This window comes from Natrix helvetica (genome assembly GCF_964273705.1).
Source record: "Natrix helvetica genome assembly, chromosome: 14".
Lineage (NCBI taxonomy): Eukaryota > Metazoa > Chordata > Lepidosauria > Squamata > Natricidae > Natrix > Natrix helvetica.
In genome coordinates, this window is record NC_138564.1 from 1,923,420 (window position 1) to 1,944,525 (window position 21,106).

Sequence of the window (21,106 nt, forward strand, 5' to 3'; positions counted from 1 at the left end):
GCACTTTCGGTGAAGCATCATCTTCCAATAAACAAGTGGACTATTGTAGAATGATAGAACCATAAGGGTTGGTGGGACTTTCAAGATTCTTTAGTGCAACTGGCTGCCCAAGCAGTAACTCGCTCTTACAGCATTGCCAGGAGATTTGCCACCAGCCTTGGTTGAAGCCCCTCGAGCAAAAGGAAGTCCATCAGCCCCCCAGGCAGCCGCTTCCATTGTTCAACAACTCTTCATGTTGGGACAATCTCCTTGATGCTCCAATGAAATCTATTCCACCTGCAGTTTAAACCCATTTGCTTCTTGTCCTGCGTCCTGCATGACTCTGAATGCTTCTTCTGCACCATGTTTGGTGGCAGCTTTTCAGAGACTTTTGAAGATGGTGATTGTGTTTCCCTTTGGTTTTTTCTTCTCCAGACACTGCCTGGGGGTGTCTCCAAATGTTCCCCATCCATTTTGTTTTGTGTGCCTCTCGTTTTCCAAAAACAGTTGAGTTTGTCATTGTCCTTCTCAAAATCCAATCATCCTGTTTTAATGACTCCGTGATCCCTTGCGGGGTGGAGCCTAGGCAACTGAATGGAGCTGAGTGTTTACTGGCTGGATGCCCTTCCCGTTGCCAATGCAGAGTTATATTCAGCAGATATATTCTCATTGTGCCCCGAGAGAGAAATATCTGCCTCTACCGAGGATCGATCTCAAAATCCAATACCAGAATAGAACCCAATGTTCTAGAGCAGAACATAGAGCCAAGAAAGAAAACCTGGAGGCTTTTAAGAGGAGACTGGACAACCATTTGTATGGAATGGTATAGGTTCTCCTGCTTGAGCAGGGGGTTGGACTAGAAGGCCTCTAAGGTCCCTTCCAGCTCTGTTATTCTGTACTCTGTTGTTGACACTGTATTTCTTTTGATGCAGCCTAGGATCACATTTGCTTTTTCCTCTTTATAGTTGCCACACGTTATGGACTCACGGTCAGCTGGACATGATCCCCTTAAGACACCAAGATCCTTTTGCATGTGCAACTATTAATTAGGGTTCCCTCCTCCGTTATACATGTAGTGGACCAGGCCAGGAAATCAACGCCACCGGGAGACTAAAACCACTTTTACCGAGAATGGCTGTAAAAGTATAGACGTAAACATTTTGCAAGTATGTGCCATAAACCTTCTCCATCCTGTTCTAGTTCAGCGAATTAGGGAAGTATCTACCTGAGCTGATTCCAAATGTTACCCCATTACTTACTCCAGGATGTTAGCCTGGAGTTGCCAGTGCTGCTCCACTCTTCCCAGCTTCACCTGGACCCACTAATGTGTACTTGCCTGAGATATGAGATATGATTACTATACTCAGCCCTGCTCTGCCTTTTGATAGACCCGTCCAGCCTACATGTGCCATCTTCTCTGCTGGAGTCACACGGGCTGAAGGCTTTCCAAAAATTAAAACACGTTGAGCGTGCTGCATTCCTGGGTCAGCTCAACTGGTGACTGTCGGAAAAGGAGATGAGGTTGGTTTGGCAGGATTTACTCTTTGTAAACCCCTGCGGGCTTTTGCCAAGCGATGCATTCTTCTCTCAGTGCACACAAGCCAACTGCTTAGTCATCGGTTCCAGAGTTTTGGCCAGGAGTCGCATCAACCTGGATGATGCTTTGCTCTCCGTTCTCTCTCTCTCTTCCCCCCCCCCCCAGCCCTTTTCGAAAGTGGGGCAGCTTTCCCCTTCTCCGAACCTCTGACGCTCCTTCTTCCATGGTTCCTCAGCTGCACCAGAAAGTCCTTCAGCTCAACACCCAGGAGGGTCCCTTTGTGGCTCTTGGAGGATCTGATTTTGGAGCCCTGAACCCATTTGCAGCAATGGATTCATTGGGATCCCTCATCATCTCTTTACTGCCTTTTCTTCACCACTCCCTCCTTTTTGTACTTAGAGCCCTTTGAGTGCAATTCCCCCGGAGGAGGAGAAGCCGGAAGCCAAGTAGGAAGTGGGGCCTCTCCCCATCTTGCCTTCCCCTCTTAGCAGCCGCCCACCCCTCCCTCCCTCCTGCTTTCACCACCCCTGGAGCCCAAAGGGGCTTTCATTGCTTTCGGCTTCCCTTGTGAGCTCTGCTCCTTTGGCCCTTCAGGGGCCCCCACTTCCTGCCTTAGCTGCTGTCTGACAGGCTTCCGTGGGGATTGACACCCGTCTCCTCGTCCCTTTGGTCAAAAGCTCCTGGGGCTTCTTGGATGGGTTCCTGAGCTGCTTTTTCCTCCTTGGTCGGCATCTGAGTTTATGAGACGTTCTCTTGCACTCCCTTTAAGAGAAATTTTGTCCGCGGGATTCTGCCTAGTATTCCTCTGAAGTTGTTGGTCTCCTGAAATCGAACATGCATGTATGGCTATGCTCCCTTTTCTCACTCTTCAACCCCAAGATGGTCTCATTTCTGCCCAGATTTCCACTGTTTTTTCCTCTTCTGCCAACTCTTCCTTTTGATTGGGATCAGATTGAGGGGAAGCAAGACCTTTGTCTTCTCTCTGGCCTTCTGGAAAACAAAAGTCAGCAAGACCAGGGAGGAATTTAAAGAGTTTGCAATCGTGCATGAGCTAGTTTTTGAGCAGATGTGCAAATAATTGAAATCTCCCTTAATTCTCTTCTGTCTCTCCTTCTGAAAAGTCTGTCTTTTGTCCATTATGCAGGTCTTCTGCTTGTCTTTGTGGTCTCTAGCACCTTGTCACATTTGTTTTGTCTCCCCTTCCTTATATTTTTACCCAAATCCCTTTGAATAAGTTCTTATCCTTAAATTACTGGATCTTTGAATGGGTGCATTTCCTTCACTGTTAACGTTGAAGGCATTGTACAATTTTACAAACAAAAGATACGTTTTTTGTAATTCCGTTGCCCATTGTTGCACTTTAAAAATGATGTAGACAAAATTTAAATGAACACAGAGGATGAAGAGTCAGCAGTATAGAAAGCAAGTTTTACAAGAAGAGGTGAAGTAACCGGCTTAGTCTAGTGAACAGAAAGGCAACACTTTATGGGACAAATTCATGTTGTGTCCCATGAAGACCAAGGAGATTTTGTTAACTGGTTCTGAAAGTTGAAGAAACATGAAGAACTTTCCTTGTCTTGAGGAATCTTAACAGTGGGGCCATTTAGCCACTGCTGTCAGTCTTCAAGCAGAGACCGGATAGGTACCTCCTTAAGGTGCAGCCGCCTGATTTTGTGCATAAAGCTAAGACGGACTTCAGCATCCTGCCATGTTTTACTCTGGTTTTTCTACTTGAAAGCGCTGAAATACAGTGGGGAGTGACTTGCTTGCAAAGATTATAGATTTAAATGTTTGGCTTGCAAAGTAGCAGAACACAGAAATAGAAGATTTGTGTGTGGGAACTGCTAACACCGACGGTGGGATTTAAAATTCATTTTGAAAGTGTTGAACCAGCAGCTTGCCTTTATTCTTTGGGGATTCTGGAAGGCTGGTTCTTAATTGAAATATTTAAGGGTGTTTAAAACATCATCCAGAGCAGCACTCTTGACTGACTTGAGGAAACCCACTGTGACTTAATAAGTAATGAAAAAGTGTGTTTTCCACAAGCCCTTTACACAACGGGAAAGCTTCTGAAATTGACAGATTATTAAAATACGGTTGCACGAAGGCGTGAAGGGATGATCACATTTCTTGCCTCCTGTGCCCAGGGAGGAAGACTGCAGAGGCAGCAGGCTTGGGCCTCAGGAAGGCACTTGGCTTGTCAGCAGTTAAACGTGCTTGTCTTGACGAAACTATGCTCGACACAAGCCACGACAAGTCACATTTTCTCCCCAAAGATTAATGGCACCACCAAAGGGGGAACAGAATTAAAGCCTCTAGAAAATAAGCAGGGGAATAGCTGGTACCCAAAGCTGGTATCCAAAATAGCTGCCAGGCAAGCTGGACATTAAAGCACTAGAAATGTTCTCCCGAGAAGGTCCTCTCCAGCTGCTTTGTCTTGCAGAGTTGGGCTACCTGGGAAGGAGATGAGGCTTTTAAGAAGAGGTTGGACGGCCCATATGTTCAGAATGGTATAGAGCAGGGGCATCCGAGCTTAGGAACTGTTAAGACCCGTGGACTTCAACTCCCAGAATTCCCAAGCCAGCCAGGGGAATTCTGGGAGTTGAAGTTCACAGGTTTTAAAAGTCCCCGAGGTTGCATCCCTGATATCAGGTCTCCTGCTTTTGAGTAGGGGATTGGACTAGAAGACCTCCAAAGTCCCTTCCAACTCTGTTATTCTGTCATTCTGGGCTCTCACAGCTGCTGCTCCTTCCTCATCTCAAACCCTCAGCTCTGCCCAAGCGCAGAAGGGCAATGCTGCCCTCGTGTTGGGCTGCTGAGCAGTGCCCGTGAAATGAAGAGGAGACCTGGGCAGCTTTCAGTTGAATCTCCTTTTCGGCAGCACTGCTTGGAAAGACACACTTTTGCCTGATATTTGGCTCGGTTGAGTCGCTGCTGAGGAGGGAGGCACTGAGTAGATCCTGGTAAATTTCCCCAGTTCTGATTTGGAGGTCTTAGCTGTGGTTGTAAGTTGAAGTTTGTTTACAATGCTATATGCAAGTAGTGCTTGACTTAAGGACCATTCAAAATCACAACGGACTTAGGATCCTGATTCAAAGTTCCAACATCTCCTCCCCCAGGTGTGGTCAACTGCGTGCATGTGACTCTGATTTGTGGTGGGGCTTTTGGGGGGGAGGGGGAGAAGAGACTGGCTTTTACTTCCGGTTTCCAGCTTTTTTCATCCCATAGCGAACAATGAGATCAGTCAACAACTACGCGTTTGCTTAATGACCGCTGCAAAAAAGGCCCAATTACAAGTTCAGTTATGGTCATACGTTGAGGACTCCCTGTCTCTCACGCTTCATACAGGAGCTCAAGGCGTCGGAGTGAAGGGTTCCTTCTGCCAGCCTCTTCTCTCTGACCCTGGGCCCCCCCTGGGAGGGGGTTGATCTGAGAGAAGCTGCCCGCTCAAGCCCCTCAGGAGCATCTGGGGTTCCCTGCGCCTGGTCCAGCAACCACACCCGCTGGCGTATTTCTCCACCGAAGGTTTTTCTTTTCCCCCATGCCTCTTCTTCCGTCTGACAATGCAGGTCTGATTTCATTCCTTCTTTTCGCAGCTCTGGCCATGGGCCTCTGTGTGGCAATGATTGCCTTCGTCCGGCTGCCGAGCCTTAAGGTCTCCTGCCTGCTGCTGTCAGGGCTATTAATTTATGACGTCTTTTGGGTGAGTTTTTGAATCCGTATCTGTATTTCTAGATATATCTGCATCTGTTACCACAAGCATAACATTCCTCCAGCTTTAGAATTTGGCTTGCAGAATTTGACATCACAGCTACTTTTATTGGGTGTTACGGAATGCCTCTACAGGCATTATATTTCAGAATGCTTTGCATTTATCAATGTCAAAATGCCTTTTCATTTATATAAAATGTATGTTCATTCCTCCCCCCCCCCCCCCCCCGACATTCCCCTGAGGCTCTCTTGTTCCCTTCAGCTGGGAAAAGTGTGGAAGGATCTGCAATCTTCATTAGGGGAGCTAAATATACACCTTAATGTATACATCTTAATGCACTTCAGAGTTTGGGAAATAAAAAGCTGCTACCCGATGTGCATCATAAACCAGGCTTGCCATAAAAATCTAACATATTTTAATTCTAAACATTTGCTCTTCTGTTTGTTTATTTATTCATTCCTTTGAGCTTGAAACACCGTATTAGGCATACCATATCAACAGCTGTGACTTCACGGAAAGCAAAGCTGCTGGAGTTTCTGGGATGGAAGCACAAGCACGCTTTTAAAAAAAAAAGCCCTTAACCAGCTCTTTGGTAGTTGCTACTTTATTGTGCTTGCAGGCACTAAGGGACATTCCCATCAAGTCATTTTCCTTCTCTCTTTCCTAGACTTTAGAGCAGGGGTGTCAAACGCAAGGTCCGGGCACCGGATCTGGCCCACGGGGTGCTTAGATTGGTAGCCCTTCCTTAAGTAGACCAGTAGACCACCCTGGAAACAGCGAAGGACCAGCCGATGGTGCCTCTGCCAGCGAAAACAGCTTGGGGAAGAGCTCTGTTTTCACTTGCAGAGGGTTGCAGGAGGCCATCTGAGCCGAAAATGGAGTTTGGGAGCCTGTTTTCACTGGCAAAGTGCTTGGCCGGCAGAAGCGCCCTGATACGAGTGACGTCAAGCTGCCTCCCCCCCCCCCCCGGCTGCCCCCATCCCCAGGTGAAACACAACCCTGACTAGTCCCTCAATGAAATCAACGGATCCCTGCCTTAGAGGCCCAGCGGATGGGCAGGCCTCACCTTCCCAATCTCTGAAGCAACCCCAGTGATGAATGCCCAAAGAAGGCTGGGCAGATCTTCGGCAGGGATCCGTTGTTTGGGGGTGAAACTCCTGGCACAGTCTCTAGTTTGCTGTTGAGTTTTGCAGAGCTGCCTCTCTGTGAAGACCTGCCTTCTTGGGAGCTGCTGGGCTGTTTATTCTTCAGAGTCCCTCAAAGGGTAGTTATCAGCTGGACAAGCCCCCCCTGCTTCCTTGTTTCCTGCTGACTAGTTAAGTTCTTCTACTTAAGGAAGGGCTACCCAGTCACAGGTGGAGATGAACGGTGCAAGTGGACACAGGGGTCACTGTTTAATTTGCCCACAGAAGATTTCTGTGTGTCTTTTCCACCAGCAACAGGGCTGCTCAGCCTGGTCCCTGAGATCTGGCGGGTGCATCTGCCAGCCCCCTTTTGCTTCCCTGCTGGAGGCCCCAAGTTGGCACGTGAGGAGTTCAGCCTCGCTCTTTCTCCCCTCCAGGTCTTCTTCTCTGCCTACATCTTCAACAGCAACGTCATGGTGAAAGTGGCCACGCAGCCGGCAGACAACCCTCTGGACGTTTTGTCTCGGAAGCTTCACCTGGGGCCCAGCGTTGGCCGAGACGTCCCCCGCTTGTCGCTGCCTGGCAAACTTGTCTTTCCAAGGTAGGAAAGTTTCCTGTCTTTGACGTCTCGACTTTGGGGACTGTTTTCAGGAGGGATTGCTCCTGAGAGACTCCCGCAGCCTCCCGTTCATCAACTGCCTTGCCCTTGCTCTTTTGCAGTTCTACGGGCAGCCATTTTTCCATGCTGGGGATCGGAGACATTGTGATGCCAGGCCTCCTGCTTTGCTTTGTTCTGCGTTACGACAACTACAAAAAACAGGCGAACGGAGAGTCCTGTGGCGCTGCAGGACCCGGGAACATTTCTGGCCGGATGCAAAAAGTCTCCTATTTCCATTGCACTCTCATCGGATACTTTGTAGGTAAGAGGAGAAGACAGCTGGAAACGCCTGTGTGTGGTGTTCATTGGATCCCTCCAGGAAAAGAATGTTTCCCTTACAAAACTTCTCAACATTCTTTGTAGTATTTTCCTGAATCTCTCCCGCTTGCAAACTCTTTATTTGAGTTTGCTGCTGTTCATAATTTAGTGTGGTTTATGATTCTTTTCCAAGTGCAAAACAAACCTAAAAAAGTAAGAAGTGTAAATTCTTAAAACTCTTATATATGTTGATCAAAGCTTAACTTTGAAACATTCAAGTAGTTCTTGACTTACACCCACAATTTGGGTACGGGATATCGGTTGTTGAGAGAGTAGTCATTAAATGAGACATCATAATACTGTTTCACTTAATAACGCTGGCTCTCTCAGTTGCTGTTGTTTAGCGATCTCCGGGGTCATTAAGCGGATGGAGTTCCAGGTAAGACCCCGGGCGGACACACAGGTTGGAAGTGCTGTGGACAGGTTTCTCCCCCCAGGCTGAAGATCCAAGGAGGACGGTCGCCCCCTGAGCAGAGATACGGGTGCAGGTGGCTTCAAGGACTTCTCCCACTCCAGAATCAGCCCAACCACATTGCCCTTCTCTTCTAGCCCTGAAATCCAAGCAAGTTTTTCAGTGCTAAAACGGGTGGTCGACCTGCACTGACTTCCCAGGGTCTCCCCATCCCTCTGGCACCCCTTGTCTCCCTGGGGAAACTGCAGATATACTGCAGGGCACTTACCCATGGCCATCAGTGCCAGTGGGTTGCCAAGTGCCCAGATTACAATCACTTTTTGGGGGGGGGGGGTTGTAACATTTTGTGATGGTCAGACCGTAAAGCACCTTTTCTGAGGCATCGTTAATCCGAACCTCATTTAACATGACACCATTTATGTAGAAATAGGGAGAAATGGAGAAATAGACATATAAACTCGTATTTGTGTATGTAAAGGGTGTAGGCTCCAGTGACTGCCCGGACAAGTCCCTGCTGGTTTCTTGGCAAGATTTGCAGAAATGGATTGCCAATGGCTTCCTCCCCCGGGCGGAGAGAAGAGGCCAAATGTCAGCCAGCTTACAGCCTGGTACCTTGAGCCATACCCCAAACTCATTTTCATAAGTGTAATACATGCAGGGTGGATTTCTAAATAGTTTCCAAATGGGACTCCTGCCAATCCAGGTGCAGAAAGAGAGTGGGGGTCTTCAGATCACTGTATAATTGGCAGAAAGCGTCTTTGTCATTGTAGCAGCCTGGGGTTTGCCACTTCCTGCCAGCTTTCCCAGTGATTTGATTGTGGGAAGCTGGCAGGAAATTGCCCAGCCTAATGGCATTCACTTCACAGCGACACACACAACTGCCTGGATTGCCATTGCTAAGCAAAGCGATCACACTTTATGGCTTGGTGACGGCATTCCCAGGCCTGTAGACTTTTTAACCAAACTTAGAAGAGGATTTATGCTGGGCATTCCAAACAGAATAATTAAATTCATGAGGTATGGTAGCTTGAAGTTTTTTGTTTAGCTTTTTTATAAGCACGAGGTTTTCTAAAATGCAGGTAGTCCTTGTCTTATGACCACAATTGAGCCCAAAATTTATGTTGTTGAGTGAGAAATTTGTTAAGTGAGTTTTGCCTCATTTTGCAACCTTTCTTGTCACAGTTGTTAAGTGAATCACTGCAGGTGATAAGTTGGGTAACCCGGTTATTAAGTGATTCTGGCCTCCCCATTGTCTTTCCTTGTCAGAAGGTCCCTGGGACACAACAACGGTCATAAATATGAATCAGTTGCCAAGCATCTGGATTTTGATCATATGATCATGGAGAAGCTGCAAAGTTCCTCACTGTGAAAAACGGTCATAAGTCACATTTTTCATTGCCGTTGTAACTTTGAAAAGTCACTAAATGAACTGTTGTAAGTCAAGGATCACCAGTATAGCCCTAATTTTTAATTAGTTTGAAACATACACATATAGGCTGACTAGCTAATAGTATGACTAGCTGAGAAATGTAGCTTGGGAGCCTTAGTAACTCTCGGAAGTTTTTTAGTTTTTAATTGGCAGCAAAGCTGGCTGGGAAATTCTGGGAGTTGGACGTCCGTAAAGTGGCCAAGGTTAGAGATCTCTGGTTTGCAGATGATTCTGTTTGCAAAGCAGAGCCAGCCAAGGCAAATCTCCTCTTCTGTCCCAGGCCTTCTAGAGGGAGTAGATTTCTCCAGGGGTTGGATCTGCTGAGTCAAAATGAGCAGCATGATCATCTTCTAGCAGTGAATCCTCCTTTGCCTCCTTTGCAGGGCTCTTGACAGCAACCGTGGCGTCTCGCATCCACCGGGCAGCCCAGCCGGCTCTGCTGTACCTGGTGCCCTTCACCTTGCTTCCACTCCTCACTATGGCCTACTTAAAGGTAAGTGGGGCAGGATGAAGACCAGCTGCAGGTGGCCCCCTTTGGAGCAGGGGTCTCCAACCAGCCAGCCAAGCTGCCTGAGGAACTTAAAGTTGCCACGGTTGGAGACCCCTGCTTTGGAGAGTCTGACCTGTAGCCCCAGAGCAGCTAATTCCTAGAAGGGCCTCTCTGGACACTGTAGTTCCTGCTCAAAAAAAGGGGAAATGCGCTTGTGCCTTGAAAGGAGTGTGATCTTAAATTGAATAAAATGGAATAATGATAAGCCGCCTTTGAGGCCAGGCCATTCTGGACAAAACATACACAGGCAAAACTTAATACAGTGAAGCCTCGTTTTAACAGAGGGATGTCCATTAAATTTAAACTGGTCTAAATCATTTGGTGATTAATCTCATTTGTGTCAATGTATACAAATGGACGATTGATGCAAATGATACAAAATATAATGTAATGATGTAATTATGCACATTGGACAAATTACATGGACTGACCGGCTTTGGAAATGATGGATTGGAGGCTAAAACACCGTCCCTCTGAACTCTTCCAAGGGGTGGGTGGCTGGAGAACTGACCACCTGCTCAGCAAATACTCAGAGTTAATAACAGTCCTGGATGAAGAGATGAAAGAATCTGTCCTTCAATAGCGCCCTCAGGGTAACAGAATCATGATGCTTCAGACCAGCAGAGCCAATGGGGGAGCTGGCAGTCCCATTCAGTCACAAGCCTGAGGAGGGTGCAGGACTTGCTTAGTAGCTGGAACTGACTTCTTGCATTGACATAGTCCTACAATTTTCCACTTTACAACCTTAGCAATTAGCAATGGGGTTGCTTTTCCAATGACAGTCGTTAACCGAGAATTACCTGTACTTCTTGCAACCTGCACACTGTAACTCTGAATGAAGCCCCAGGAGTCCATCCTGGAGCAACGTGAAACCGTAGGCCCCAAAATATAAAGAAGGGCATTGAAAGGCAAAATATACTAACGTTTTCCGTGGGGCCTCTGCAGACGTTTTCCTAGAATAAACCTGGTCTTTTTGGGGGACGGTTGAGAATAAGCGGTTCCTGATGCCTCTCAGGGCAGCCCGTTCTTTCTTCTACTCCGTCTGGAGCTCCTGAGGTTTTCTGCTGGGCTTGTTGGCTGAAATGGCCCCTTAGATCATTGGTCCCCAGCCATTTCCCTTTGGAGGCAGGGAGCCTGGAAATGCATTGATGGCCTCTGCTTTTCTTCAGAGGGAATCAGTGAAAAATCTTTCTTAGCAGACCAGGAATTCTAATGGCAGTAATCTGTATATTTGAACCCTTGGCAAGACGTTGCCTGGCTTTATAAAGAGATCAAGATTGGGGGAACTCCTAGTCTTATTGACTAGGCCTCACCATGGGGTCCTTCTGAACCGTCTCGCAGGAGTTGGTGGGGGACTGACTCTTCTCCAGTCAGTGGTGGGAGAGGAGAGCGGAGACTTTCTGGACCTCTCCCCACTCCCTTCCTTCCTTAGAGTAGCTTTATGGTCAGTTTGAATGGGCGCTCATTGGCATACATTCAAATGAAATTCCCTTGCATGAAGCTCTCAAAGGGTCTCCACCTCCAGTGGACACTACATAAGCATGACTAAATAAATAAATAAATGCATGCATAATTATGCATGTACCCACAATACATCCTTGCTAATCCCCAGCTGATGTGGGGGGGGGGGGAGGCATCCATGGCTCCTATCCTGTGTCCTCCTTCGTCCTGGGCCAAAGATCTCCACCCTTAGAAACGGGCCTTTCCTGGGAGGGGAACAGACCGGTTTCTACTGAATCAACTCCAGATGGAGCAGCTTTGGGTTTCTCTTTGCCAAGGAAGTCCAGATGATTCTGGATGGAACTCTGCCCCCCAGGTCAAAAGCCCTTTGGGCTCACACCGTTGGCCGGGGGTAGCTATGCCCAGATTTCCCACCGCGATCTTTGGTGTGCCAATTGTGACAGTTCTTGGATTGGGCTCACAGTTCCTCAGCCCTGGTCACCTCCTGTTGGGCGGCTGTGGGGGCTCCATGCATGGCTGTTCTTGAACGTTCAGAATCTGCAGCTTTACAAAACCCAGGGAACGGGAGACCATGCTTCCTAAAGTTGCACAGGTTGAAAAATCCAGCCCTACGCGATTGTGTCCTCCCAAGTAATAACCAAGGGCTACTTGGGGGACTTGGAGTAGTGCCCCTCCCTTAGGAGCTCCCCTCCCATGGGGTCTCGGCCAGCTGCATTTCTCTAGGCTTTAAGCAAAGCTGTGGAGGCCCTTTTGCATCCTCTAGCACAGGAAGGGCAAAGGAGCCGCAATTGGGCACTTTCCAGTTTAACTTTGTTTTTATGTATTTTGGTGACTTAATTTTCTTCCGGGTATTCTTGTTGATGAAAAGATGGAGCTCTCTCTAGAGCCTTTGGGCATTGGACCGTTTACAAAGGCAGTAAATAAACACACACTAATTCTTTGCTCTCTACAGATCCAGTATTTCGTCATTGCTACATACATTAAATCTGATTTAATTATTACTACATTTATATGCTGCTCATCTTGTTCAGAGGCTTCATTCTTCTATCCGTTCCTTGCCTCTTTTTGCTTTTCAGCTGGGATGGTTAGTGTTGTTTGCTCACAGACCCCAAATTTCCTTCCTTTCTTCCTGGTTCTCATTTGGGGAGAGAAGTGAAGGAGCCGAGCTGCTCCGCCCTCTCCCTGCACCTGTTTCTATGTCATCCTGGTTGAGATGAGAGCAAAGGGCCCCGCCTCCCCCTTTCTCCCCTTGGCTGCTGGCACGGCCCCAATGGCCCTTCCCCGGGGGTCCCGAGTGCCTTTCGCTCTTCCTTTCTGGTCACGCCCATCCTCTCCTTCCTTCCTTCCTTCCTTCCATTCTTCGATGAGGGGGAATCTTTCTGGGTGTTCATAATGTCTCCCCCCCCCCCCCATTTCTTTCTATGAAAGCCAGTGCCCTTCTCCCGTGATCTCAGCTTTGAGACGGCTTCTCCTGCCTTCCCTTTGGCCGGAGGGTTCTTGTCTCCCCTCCCTTGCCAGGAGCTCCTGAAGCGGAAGGGAGTCCCCTGAGGAAAGACTCGGAGGGGTTGCTCTACTCCCTTCTCCCTTCGTGGCCAGGCCCTTCCTTTCATAGGAAGGGATACAACGAATACCCTGCACGTCTTGCTCAGAGGAATCCCCTGCACAGCCCCCAATTCTGCATCCTTCGTTTCCTGGCTCGGCTTAGAGACACTTGTTAGCTCCAGCCCCTGCAGCCCCTGCAGCCCCTGCACAACCAACGGCATTCTGACCTCAGGAGCCGGCTCCAACACCTGAGAGTTGCAGCGCCCCACCATCACGTGACCTCCAGGAGAACGTCCTCCGCTGACTTCCCACAGGCAAAATCAAGGGGAACGTCACAAGTCCTTCTGTTCTAAATCTCCCCCACCCAGCGGTACCCACCCTGAGCCTTGCCCTGTTTGCCTCACCCTGGCTCCTCGTGTGCCCCACTGCCCCTCCTCCACCCGGCAGCAGCCATTTGCCAGCCAGCCAGCCAGCCTGCTTGTAAGCAAGCCATCCCAGGCCGACGGCTTCCTGTCACGCTTCCCATTGGCTTTGAGTGTTAGAGGCTGGCAGGAAGTTGCGACGAGGACCCACGCACCTTAGTAACAGCAATGGGGACCGTTGGGGTTGTTGTTCCTAAGGGATGATGTCACACTTCCTGACTTCAATGCTTAGCGATGGAAATCCCAGTCCCAATGACTGTAACTAACAGAAAACTCTCTATAGAGGGAAAGGTTATTTGTCACTGAGAATCTTGCCTAGGAAGGCAGCCCATTTCTCTCGAGGGGACAGTTCGATCGCTGCTTCTCCCTCTCAGTCGAGGGCCTTGAGCCTCACCCTCTGTGTTGCCTCTTCCTCAGAGCCCAAGACTCTGCAGAATCCCACTCTCTGCATAAATGGGGCAAAGCCTCCTCCCCTCAGGGGGGCTGCAGGGTCCCACATCCAACCGTAGATGACATCATGACCAGCTGTGAGCCGAGGGCCTCTAGTAGGCCGGTATCTGGTGTTTTTTTTTAAATACAAACGGTGCTGCACTTCAATGGTTACATGGTTTAGAGGCTGTATTTGAACATAGATCTTTTTAACATTTATTTTTTTTATTGTATGTTACTAACCTAGGTGAAATGTTTCCGATCTCTTTCCAGGGCGATCTGCGCCGCATGTGGTCGGAGCCATTCCATTCGAAGTCCAGCAGCTCACGGTTCTTGGAGGTATGATGGAGTGGATGAACAGCGGCCAAACTTCTGCCTGGTCCTTTTTTCACTCACAGCTTGCTTGCCGGTGCCTGAGGCTGGGCTGGTACTTAGGAGCATTGCCAGTTTGTGGAACTTGTACAGATGGACTTTGCTGTATTTCCCGGAGGAGAGGGCTTCCTCTCCAGCCTCCCTCCTTGTGACTGGAGAGCCCCCCCCCCCCCCCCCCCGGCCTGGCTCCCTTCTCCTCCCGGCCCCCCTCCTGTTTACAACTCAGTGCCAGACCATCCGCTGTTCTTGAGGGGGGCAGGAGGAGGAGGAGGAGGAGGCAGCCTAGACCAGAAAACGGCACCACCGCTGAGTCACGGAGGAATTTGTGAACACTACAAGGAAAAATGGCCAGGGCACTTGGAGTTTCCTGGAAAACCCCACCAGTACTTTGGATCCTGTTTTTCCGTTGGACTCCAGTTTTGGAAAGAACTGAATTTCTTCTCTCACTGTTCTCTCTCTCTCTCTCTCTCCCATTTATTTCCTCCTGTGGTGTGAGGTGACCTATGGCATCCACAGACATTGGTTGACTTCTTGCGGTTATTACACCAGATTAAAAACTTTGTTGTAACAAGTTACATTTCCACCCTGATATCATAAATGCAGTGAATAAGAGCACTACACACACACACACACACACACACACACACACACACTCCTACACTCCTCCTCCTCTTATACTCCCCTACAGGCATATGCACATATAGCATTGTATATGTGTGTGAATTGACACAAACCACAGACCGCCACCCACACTGCAAGGGTAAACTCTGCTAGGATCATGCTTTGTAGCTGAGAGGGGCTTGCTGTAATTTTGAGCATGTAGAGCAGTTGACAATGGCTTTCTTGTATATGGATCTGCAAACAGCCCCATGCCGCTCCCTGTTCCCCCCCCTCACCCCCCCCCCCACCAGTGAAGCTTCCGGTTTCGTTTTCTTTTAAAGGTGTCGTATGTTGTACTCAATGTCCTCCTGGATTTTAGGGGATTTTCTTTTGATTTGCAATCAATGTAGCAAACTGAGGGGAGGAAGAAAGACGAAGCCTTTTCCTTCCTGCCCCGTTTTGTTTGTGGGTTTGTTTTTTACAACTTGTCCATTACAGTTTTTAGTAGCTCTCTTCTTGACTTAATGCATGTATTATAGCAGCTGTTGTCTTCGTGTGTTCTGATCATAGTAATGTATGACTTGTAAATACATTTTTTCTATTTTCTATTTTTGGGTAATTTCTTTTGCATTGTTTCATTAGTGTGTTGTATTTCTCCCCATTACCCAGTGTTTAAAAGTGGGGGACCCCACCCTCTGCTGTTGTGATGGTCAACGTTTATGATGACTACTTTGTACCTGGGAGTCTCTTAAAAACAAGGACTTTTCTAAACAAATTGTCCAGGTTCTGTTGTGTTAACTGTGACAGATCAACCGTTTCAAAGTTTCCCGGCATAACAATCTCTTTCTGATCAAAAAAAAAGTTTCTGATTTTCTATTTGAAAGGTTTGGGCCTGAAAAATCTCAAATCCCAGCAGGTTACAGGCCTTCCAGAGTTGCTTTTAAGAAGTTGGACCTGAGGTGGTTCATTGCCCTTGTGACTGTCCACGCGTGACTGTCGCACGTGGGCAGCCATCTCCTGGGATGCAACTATCCCTCATTGTTTGCTTTCTGTGTTCCTCAGCAAGTTCCACGTTGCCTTCATTTTTTTTGTCCAATTTGAGAGCTTCTTGGAAGCATCTGGTTTAGTTGCCTGCAGGAGATGGCATCCTCTGATGCAGGGGACCTCCTCTTTGTCTCCGGCTTAGGTGGCACCTTGAGAAAAGTGGCACAGGAACACAATTGTTAAATTAGGGGAACCCCAGAGCTTCCTTCCAGAGGTTGTGGGTATTCCATCCCTGGAGGTTTTTAAAGGACAGATTGGCCAGCCATTTGTCTGGAATGGAGAAGGGGGTAAAAGTGTCCAACCTTGGGAACTTTAAGACTTAGAGTCTTCAACTCCCAGAATTCCCTAGCCAGCAAAGTCTTCAATTCGCAAGATTGGACAGCCCAGTAGAGGGCTTCCTGCTTGAGCAGGGGTTGTACTGGAAGACCTCCAGAGCCTCTTCCAACTCTGCGATTCTGTGTCATGTCTCTCTCTCTCTCATCTTACCTCCGAACTTGCAGGACACCCCACGTCCATCCAGGCCCTGAGAGCTGCTTGACTTCGAAAGATGGCTGCTTCTGTTGTCCAGGTCAAGTGGTCTCTATGGAGCAGGTTGAAAATTTTGTCCTAAACAAATCCAGGACTTGTAATTTCCAAACAAATGTAGCTTTTGTTTCTCTTGGCTTAGTTGACTAATTGGAGCCGATCCTAAGAATCCCTGCACGTTTCTCAGACTCATCAGGCCGACCCTGGCTGTATCTGGAGGTTTGCTTGCTTTAAACCTCTTCAGTCACTTGGACTATTTGAAGAGCCAGAGACCTTTGGAAAAAGAGCCACCTTATTTTGCATGTGTTCAAGTCACAGGGCAGGGATTCACTTCCAAATACAGATTCTCTTAAAAGCTTTCATTGGCAGCTGGCCTGCATTTGCATAGCTGACCGCAATGAAGGTGCTTGCAGGTTGCTTAGAGAGGCACGATTTTTTTTATGAAGGGGACCAAGCCCTTCTCTGACTTCCGGTCCACTCACTTTGCCTCTTGGGGTTTTGCACCCCCTCCTGCCCTCCCACCCCCAAGCCTGGGCTTGAATTTTGAAACTCCTTGCTGAAATCCCCAGGTTGTTTTTTTGCAGTTGAAAGTTCTTGTCACTTTCAATCGTTTTTCAATTCTCAGACATAATTTTCTTGTTCTCAGCGATAGTGATGTAATCCCTCGTCTTAAAATCAGTTTTGGTGCTCCTAGGAGAATTTACCCAGTTGCATGGAAAATTGACGTAAATTGCAGGTTATGGGAGAATGTGAGGAACTTTCTGAAGCCATGATAACTGTTTGTTGGGCTTTTCTTGTCCGGCTTGAGGGCTGGGAATTGGCAGGCAAGAAGCACATCTGGCTACATGAGGCGTCAGGACTTTGTCGAAGGGCCTGGAAGCAGCTGGGAAGCCTGCAATGATCGGGGTCTCGTGGTGTCAATCCGCCTTCCTCCTGGAGGGCCTTTCGATGCGCTGCGATGGGTTAAGAGTGACTGGGATTTTCAGCTGCGCAAGAAGCGCGTATGTGGTGTTTATTTTGCTCTGCTCAGACCATGCCTTTCTATAAAATATTCCCAATGTACGCATATTTTTAAACCATACTTTTTAGAAGTCATATTTTTACAAGTCCGTTAAAAAGCAGCTCCAAAGTGGATGCTATACTTGTACTATAATTAATATCCCAGCATCTTATAAAGTATATATTAATTTGTGCTTGTGGCTCTAATTTATTTAATGAGATGTGTTAAAATTATATGTCATTGAGGCACTGATTATCAGTGTCTGGTTTCTTCAAATCCATTTAAAAATGTTTTGGTTTTTGATCCCTTAAAAGAGAAAAAAGAGGGAGGTAAAATTATTATACAGGCAGCCGATGCTGCGTTGTGTTATATCAAATTACACATTTTACTTTCTATTTAAAACTGTTCTCGTTCTCTGCTTTGAATTGTCTCAGTGGGAGGAAACAATGGCTCACTTCATGTTCTCCCATTGTGGCTGTAAAATGACTAGAAACTGGTGGAGGTTTTGTTATTTAAATTCCCCAACTCTCTAGGCAAGGTCCATGCCTTTTCCGACCATAATTCTAGCTGGGACTTGAGTTTGAACGGAGGCCCAGAGGAGCAGAAGGCCCTTTTCCTATTAAGAGCTGCCCAAGGGCACGTGCAGATGCCAGCTGGGGTGGGCAGCGCTGGAGCCGGTGGAGATGCCTCTGCTAAGCCCTGCCAGTCGGAGACAACTTAGTGGCCAGGAACCTCAGTTGGGGTCTCCTCCTCCTCCTCCTATGGATTGAGTCCCCGCTTGTTGGCTCTTGCCCAATCTGTTGCCTGGCCCAAGCACTGCTTCAGAGGGCAGCTCTGCCAGCCTCTCTGGAAGGATTCAGGGTGGCTGGACAGATGGCCACTGAGAGGCCCAGAAGGTCTAACAAGATGCCAGGTCCTGGTTTTTTATTCCCAGCACAGGTTGTCCCTCAAGGCACCCAAGTTTAGTTGCATGGCTGGGCCTCCCAAAAACCCAGGGAAGGTTACGTTCAGCCGTTCTCCAACTCTTGGTAATCCCGCCCTTGTGTGTTTTAAGGCTGGCTGTACAAGGTGTTTCCTAGACCCTGCTGTAGTATCAGGAACCGAGGAAGAACCTGCCAGCCAGCAGAATCCCAAGGATGATCCCGGAAAAAGCTTCTCGGGAGGAGCAGCAGCAGAAGAAGCAGCATTCCTTGTTGACTTGCTTAAACATTTGGTTAACTATTTTTGATTCAGAAGCTCTTATTTTCTTTTCCCGTGGTGTAACTGTGCAGGTAACCCTTAAACTAAATTCGGGTCACTAAGCAAATCGTTATGTGATTGGACCCAATTTCATAACTATTTTTTACTACAGTTGTCAATCACCGTGGTCATTAAGTGAATCACATGATTGCCTAGTGAATCCAGCTTCCCCTATTGGCTGCTTGTCAGAAGCCGGCTGGGAAGGTGGCAAAGTGATTGCAAAGATGCCACAATTGTTGTAATGCGAGCACCCAGGTTGTGAGCATGTGACCGCAAAGTTGATGTAAGAGTTGTAACTTCAGAGCAAGCCCCCTTTTCTGAGGCCATCGTAAATGTGAATCCTTGTTAAGAGTGGTAAGTTGAGGGCTACTGTAGCTGGATTGTGCTGTTTTGGGGGTGAAAGGGTAGACACAGATACACCAAGATGGACGGAGTTCCTCAACAGCCCAACGTTGAGCTTCTGGACTCTGTAGGATCCCCTCCACCTGCTGACCTCTTCCACTTGCGATGGGTGAAAAGTAGATCCTACACTTGTGCGACTTCTCTAGTTATTAAACCTGGAATGGTGCATTTTGAACTTTCTTTTTATCCCAGACCAATTTTACCTGCATTATCTTTATTATATTTTAAATAGTTGTGGGAGTTGAATACTGCTTCAGTGGCAATCCTTTCCAAGAAATATATAGCTTAAACCACTATCAAAAGTGAAAAGATTAACAAAAGTTAACCTTATTGCACTGAGGAAACACTACAACATCCACAGCTGTAAGCGTCTGCATTCAGGGCCACCTTTAGCTTCCGAGTGGCCTTCCAGGGCAGCCCCCGAGAGAGAAATCCAACTAAGGGAAAGCAAAGTGCCAGGCCCAGGGAGGAAGGAGGACAGGAGGACCAAGAGAGGCTGCGCAGTGAACACGGAAGGCAGCTCAGGGGATGAGCAAGACCCACCTACTCCAGGGTCCTCCAGCACGGAGTGTGGAGAGAAGGTGGGAAACAGTGCAGGCTGACCCAACTACTCGGGAGGAGAGCGCCCGGCCCCTCTTCACAAGGCCCCCCTGGGGACCCAGACTTAAGGAGCCGCTGTGGGGAGGGGCCTTTGTTGGGAACAAACCCTGAATTCATGGAGGTTTCTGTGCCATTGCCGATGTTTGACATTTCCTGGACTTCTTGCTTGCTTCCTGGACTCACTGACTTATTCCTTTGCCCTGCTGGATTTCTTGCTTTGCAACCGTTGAGCTCACAGCCTTGTGCTGGACTACTTGCAGCCAGAGGCTGCTGGAGGGGTGCGTGTGAGAGAGATCACTTTGCTCTGGGACTTGCCAGAAATGTGGGAGCGTTTGGGGGAAAGTTAGAGCAATAAAGGGCCGGTTTGAACTATCAGCAGACTGGTTTGCGTCTGCCGTGCCTGGGGTCATCACAAGTGGCATGACAGAGCAGGCGATGTCCTGGCACAGAAACGAGGCAGTTGTGCAAGTTGGCAGTTGGCTGCCGCTGCCACCTTCAGGCGGAAGCCACGAGTCCAACTGGAGATTCTGGTTCAGCAGTTTTAAATGAAGGGAGTGCAGGCCTCCTGCCAGCGAGGGTGGAATCTTCCTGGACTCAGAGAGTCTTGGGATCCAAAGCCTTCTTACTAGATTCTGACTTCTGCTCACTGCTTTGTGGTTTGATGCTATCCAGCTAAATATTGGCCTGCTGGTACTGTATCAGGAAATAACCTGCCAGGCTTCACACAGATGTTGTAGAGGAGTCAAACACAGCTGAAGGGCTCCATTCTCCCACTGCCATTTGCTGGATTCAACTTAGCACTCCTAAAAATGTTCCACCGATTGCCAAACACAGGATATGGCCCAGACCCAGGCTGTGATTTAATCAAAGGCTGCTGAAAACTCAGAGATACACCGGTCATCAAAAAGTATGGACATTGTTTCACAAACCAACTGAAAATCTATTTCCTCCAGAGTTACAGACCCACAACTTACTCAAGAGCTTTCGCTAGGAAGCATCAAGGAGTGGCTGTTAATTCTCCAAATCAGGCTAAGTGATGTCTAATTGAACAAGGAGAGCAGTTCCACTGATCGGAAAAGGCAGGGATCCAGCCCAAAAGAGGCGGTGGAGTTGGTGTCCTGGGGGATCGAGATCCACTCCCTCAGACCAATCATTGCAGGCTCATCCCAGATAATGTCACAAGGGGCGACTTTCTTCACCTCAACTGGTGTCTCGGCATCTTATCTCTGAACGCCAGAGGCTCAACAGATGTTCTTCAGAGCCCTCTGCCTCCTTTGGGGACTGAGATGGACTCATCGACATTAATCAGGCTATGATACCTGATTTGTCAACGTTCCCCAAATTCAAATTGCTGCCTCTGCTCCAAGATCATGAGCGGTCAGGCTCCCAAGTTGGGTGCCTGTGACAAGCCCATGATTATCTTGGAGAAGGCGAATTGAAGCTGCCCAAATCATCAGCCTGGGAATGTCCTGTGCTAACTTGCGATTCTCAACCTTGGCAACTAACCTGTTGACTTCAACCTCCAGGGCATGGGGGGGGAAAACAAATTAAAATTAACAAAAGAAAAAAGCTCCAAGCTGGAAATGAGGAGCCTGAGAGTTCTCATCTCACCTCAGGCACGAGAGCCGGCTGGGCGAGTTTGGGACGGTTAAATTTCAGTTAAATGTTCAGAGAAAAAGGCCTGACTGGGAAACCACTTTGAGTGGGGAGCCAAGGCGCAGCCAGAGCCCCCCCCCTTTTCTCTGGGAAGC

General features: G+C 48.2%; 1 protein-coding gene across 1 annotated transcript in view; it reads left to right on the plus strand.

The window, feature by feature from the left end:
- SPPL3 (signal peptide peptidase like 3) overlaps window positions 1-15,153 on the plus strand; it is an 84,875-nt gene extending 69,722 nt beyond the window's left edge. The window contains exons 7-11 of the mRNA XM_081966264.1: window positions 5,113-5,219; window positions 6,790-6,953; window positions 7,073-7,272; window positions 9,553-9,662; window positions 13,847-15,153. Coding sequence (XP_081822390.1) covers window positions 5,113-5,219; window positions 6,790-6,953; window positions 7,073-7,272; window positions 9,553-9,662; window positions 13,847-13,918 — 653 coding nt within the window. The 3' untranslated portion in view covers window positions 13,919-15,153. The remainder of the gene's footprint in view (window positions 1-5,112; window positions 5,220-6,789; window positions 6,954-7,072; window positions 7,273-9,552; window positions 9,663-13,846) is intronic.
- Window positions 15,154-21,106: the final 5,953 nt, after the last annotated feature.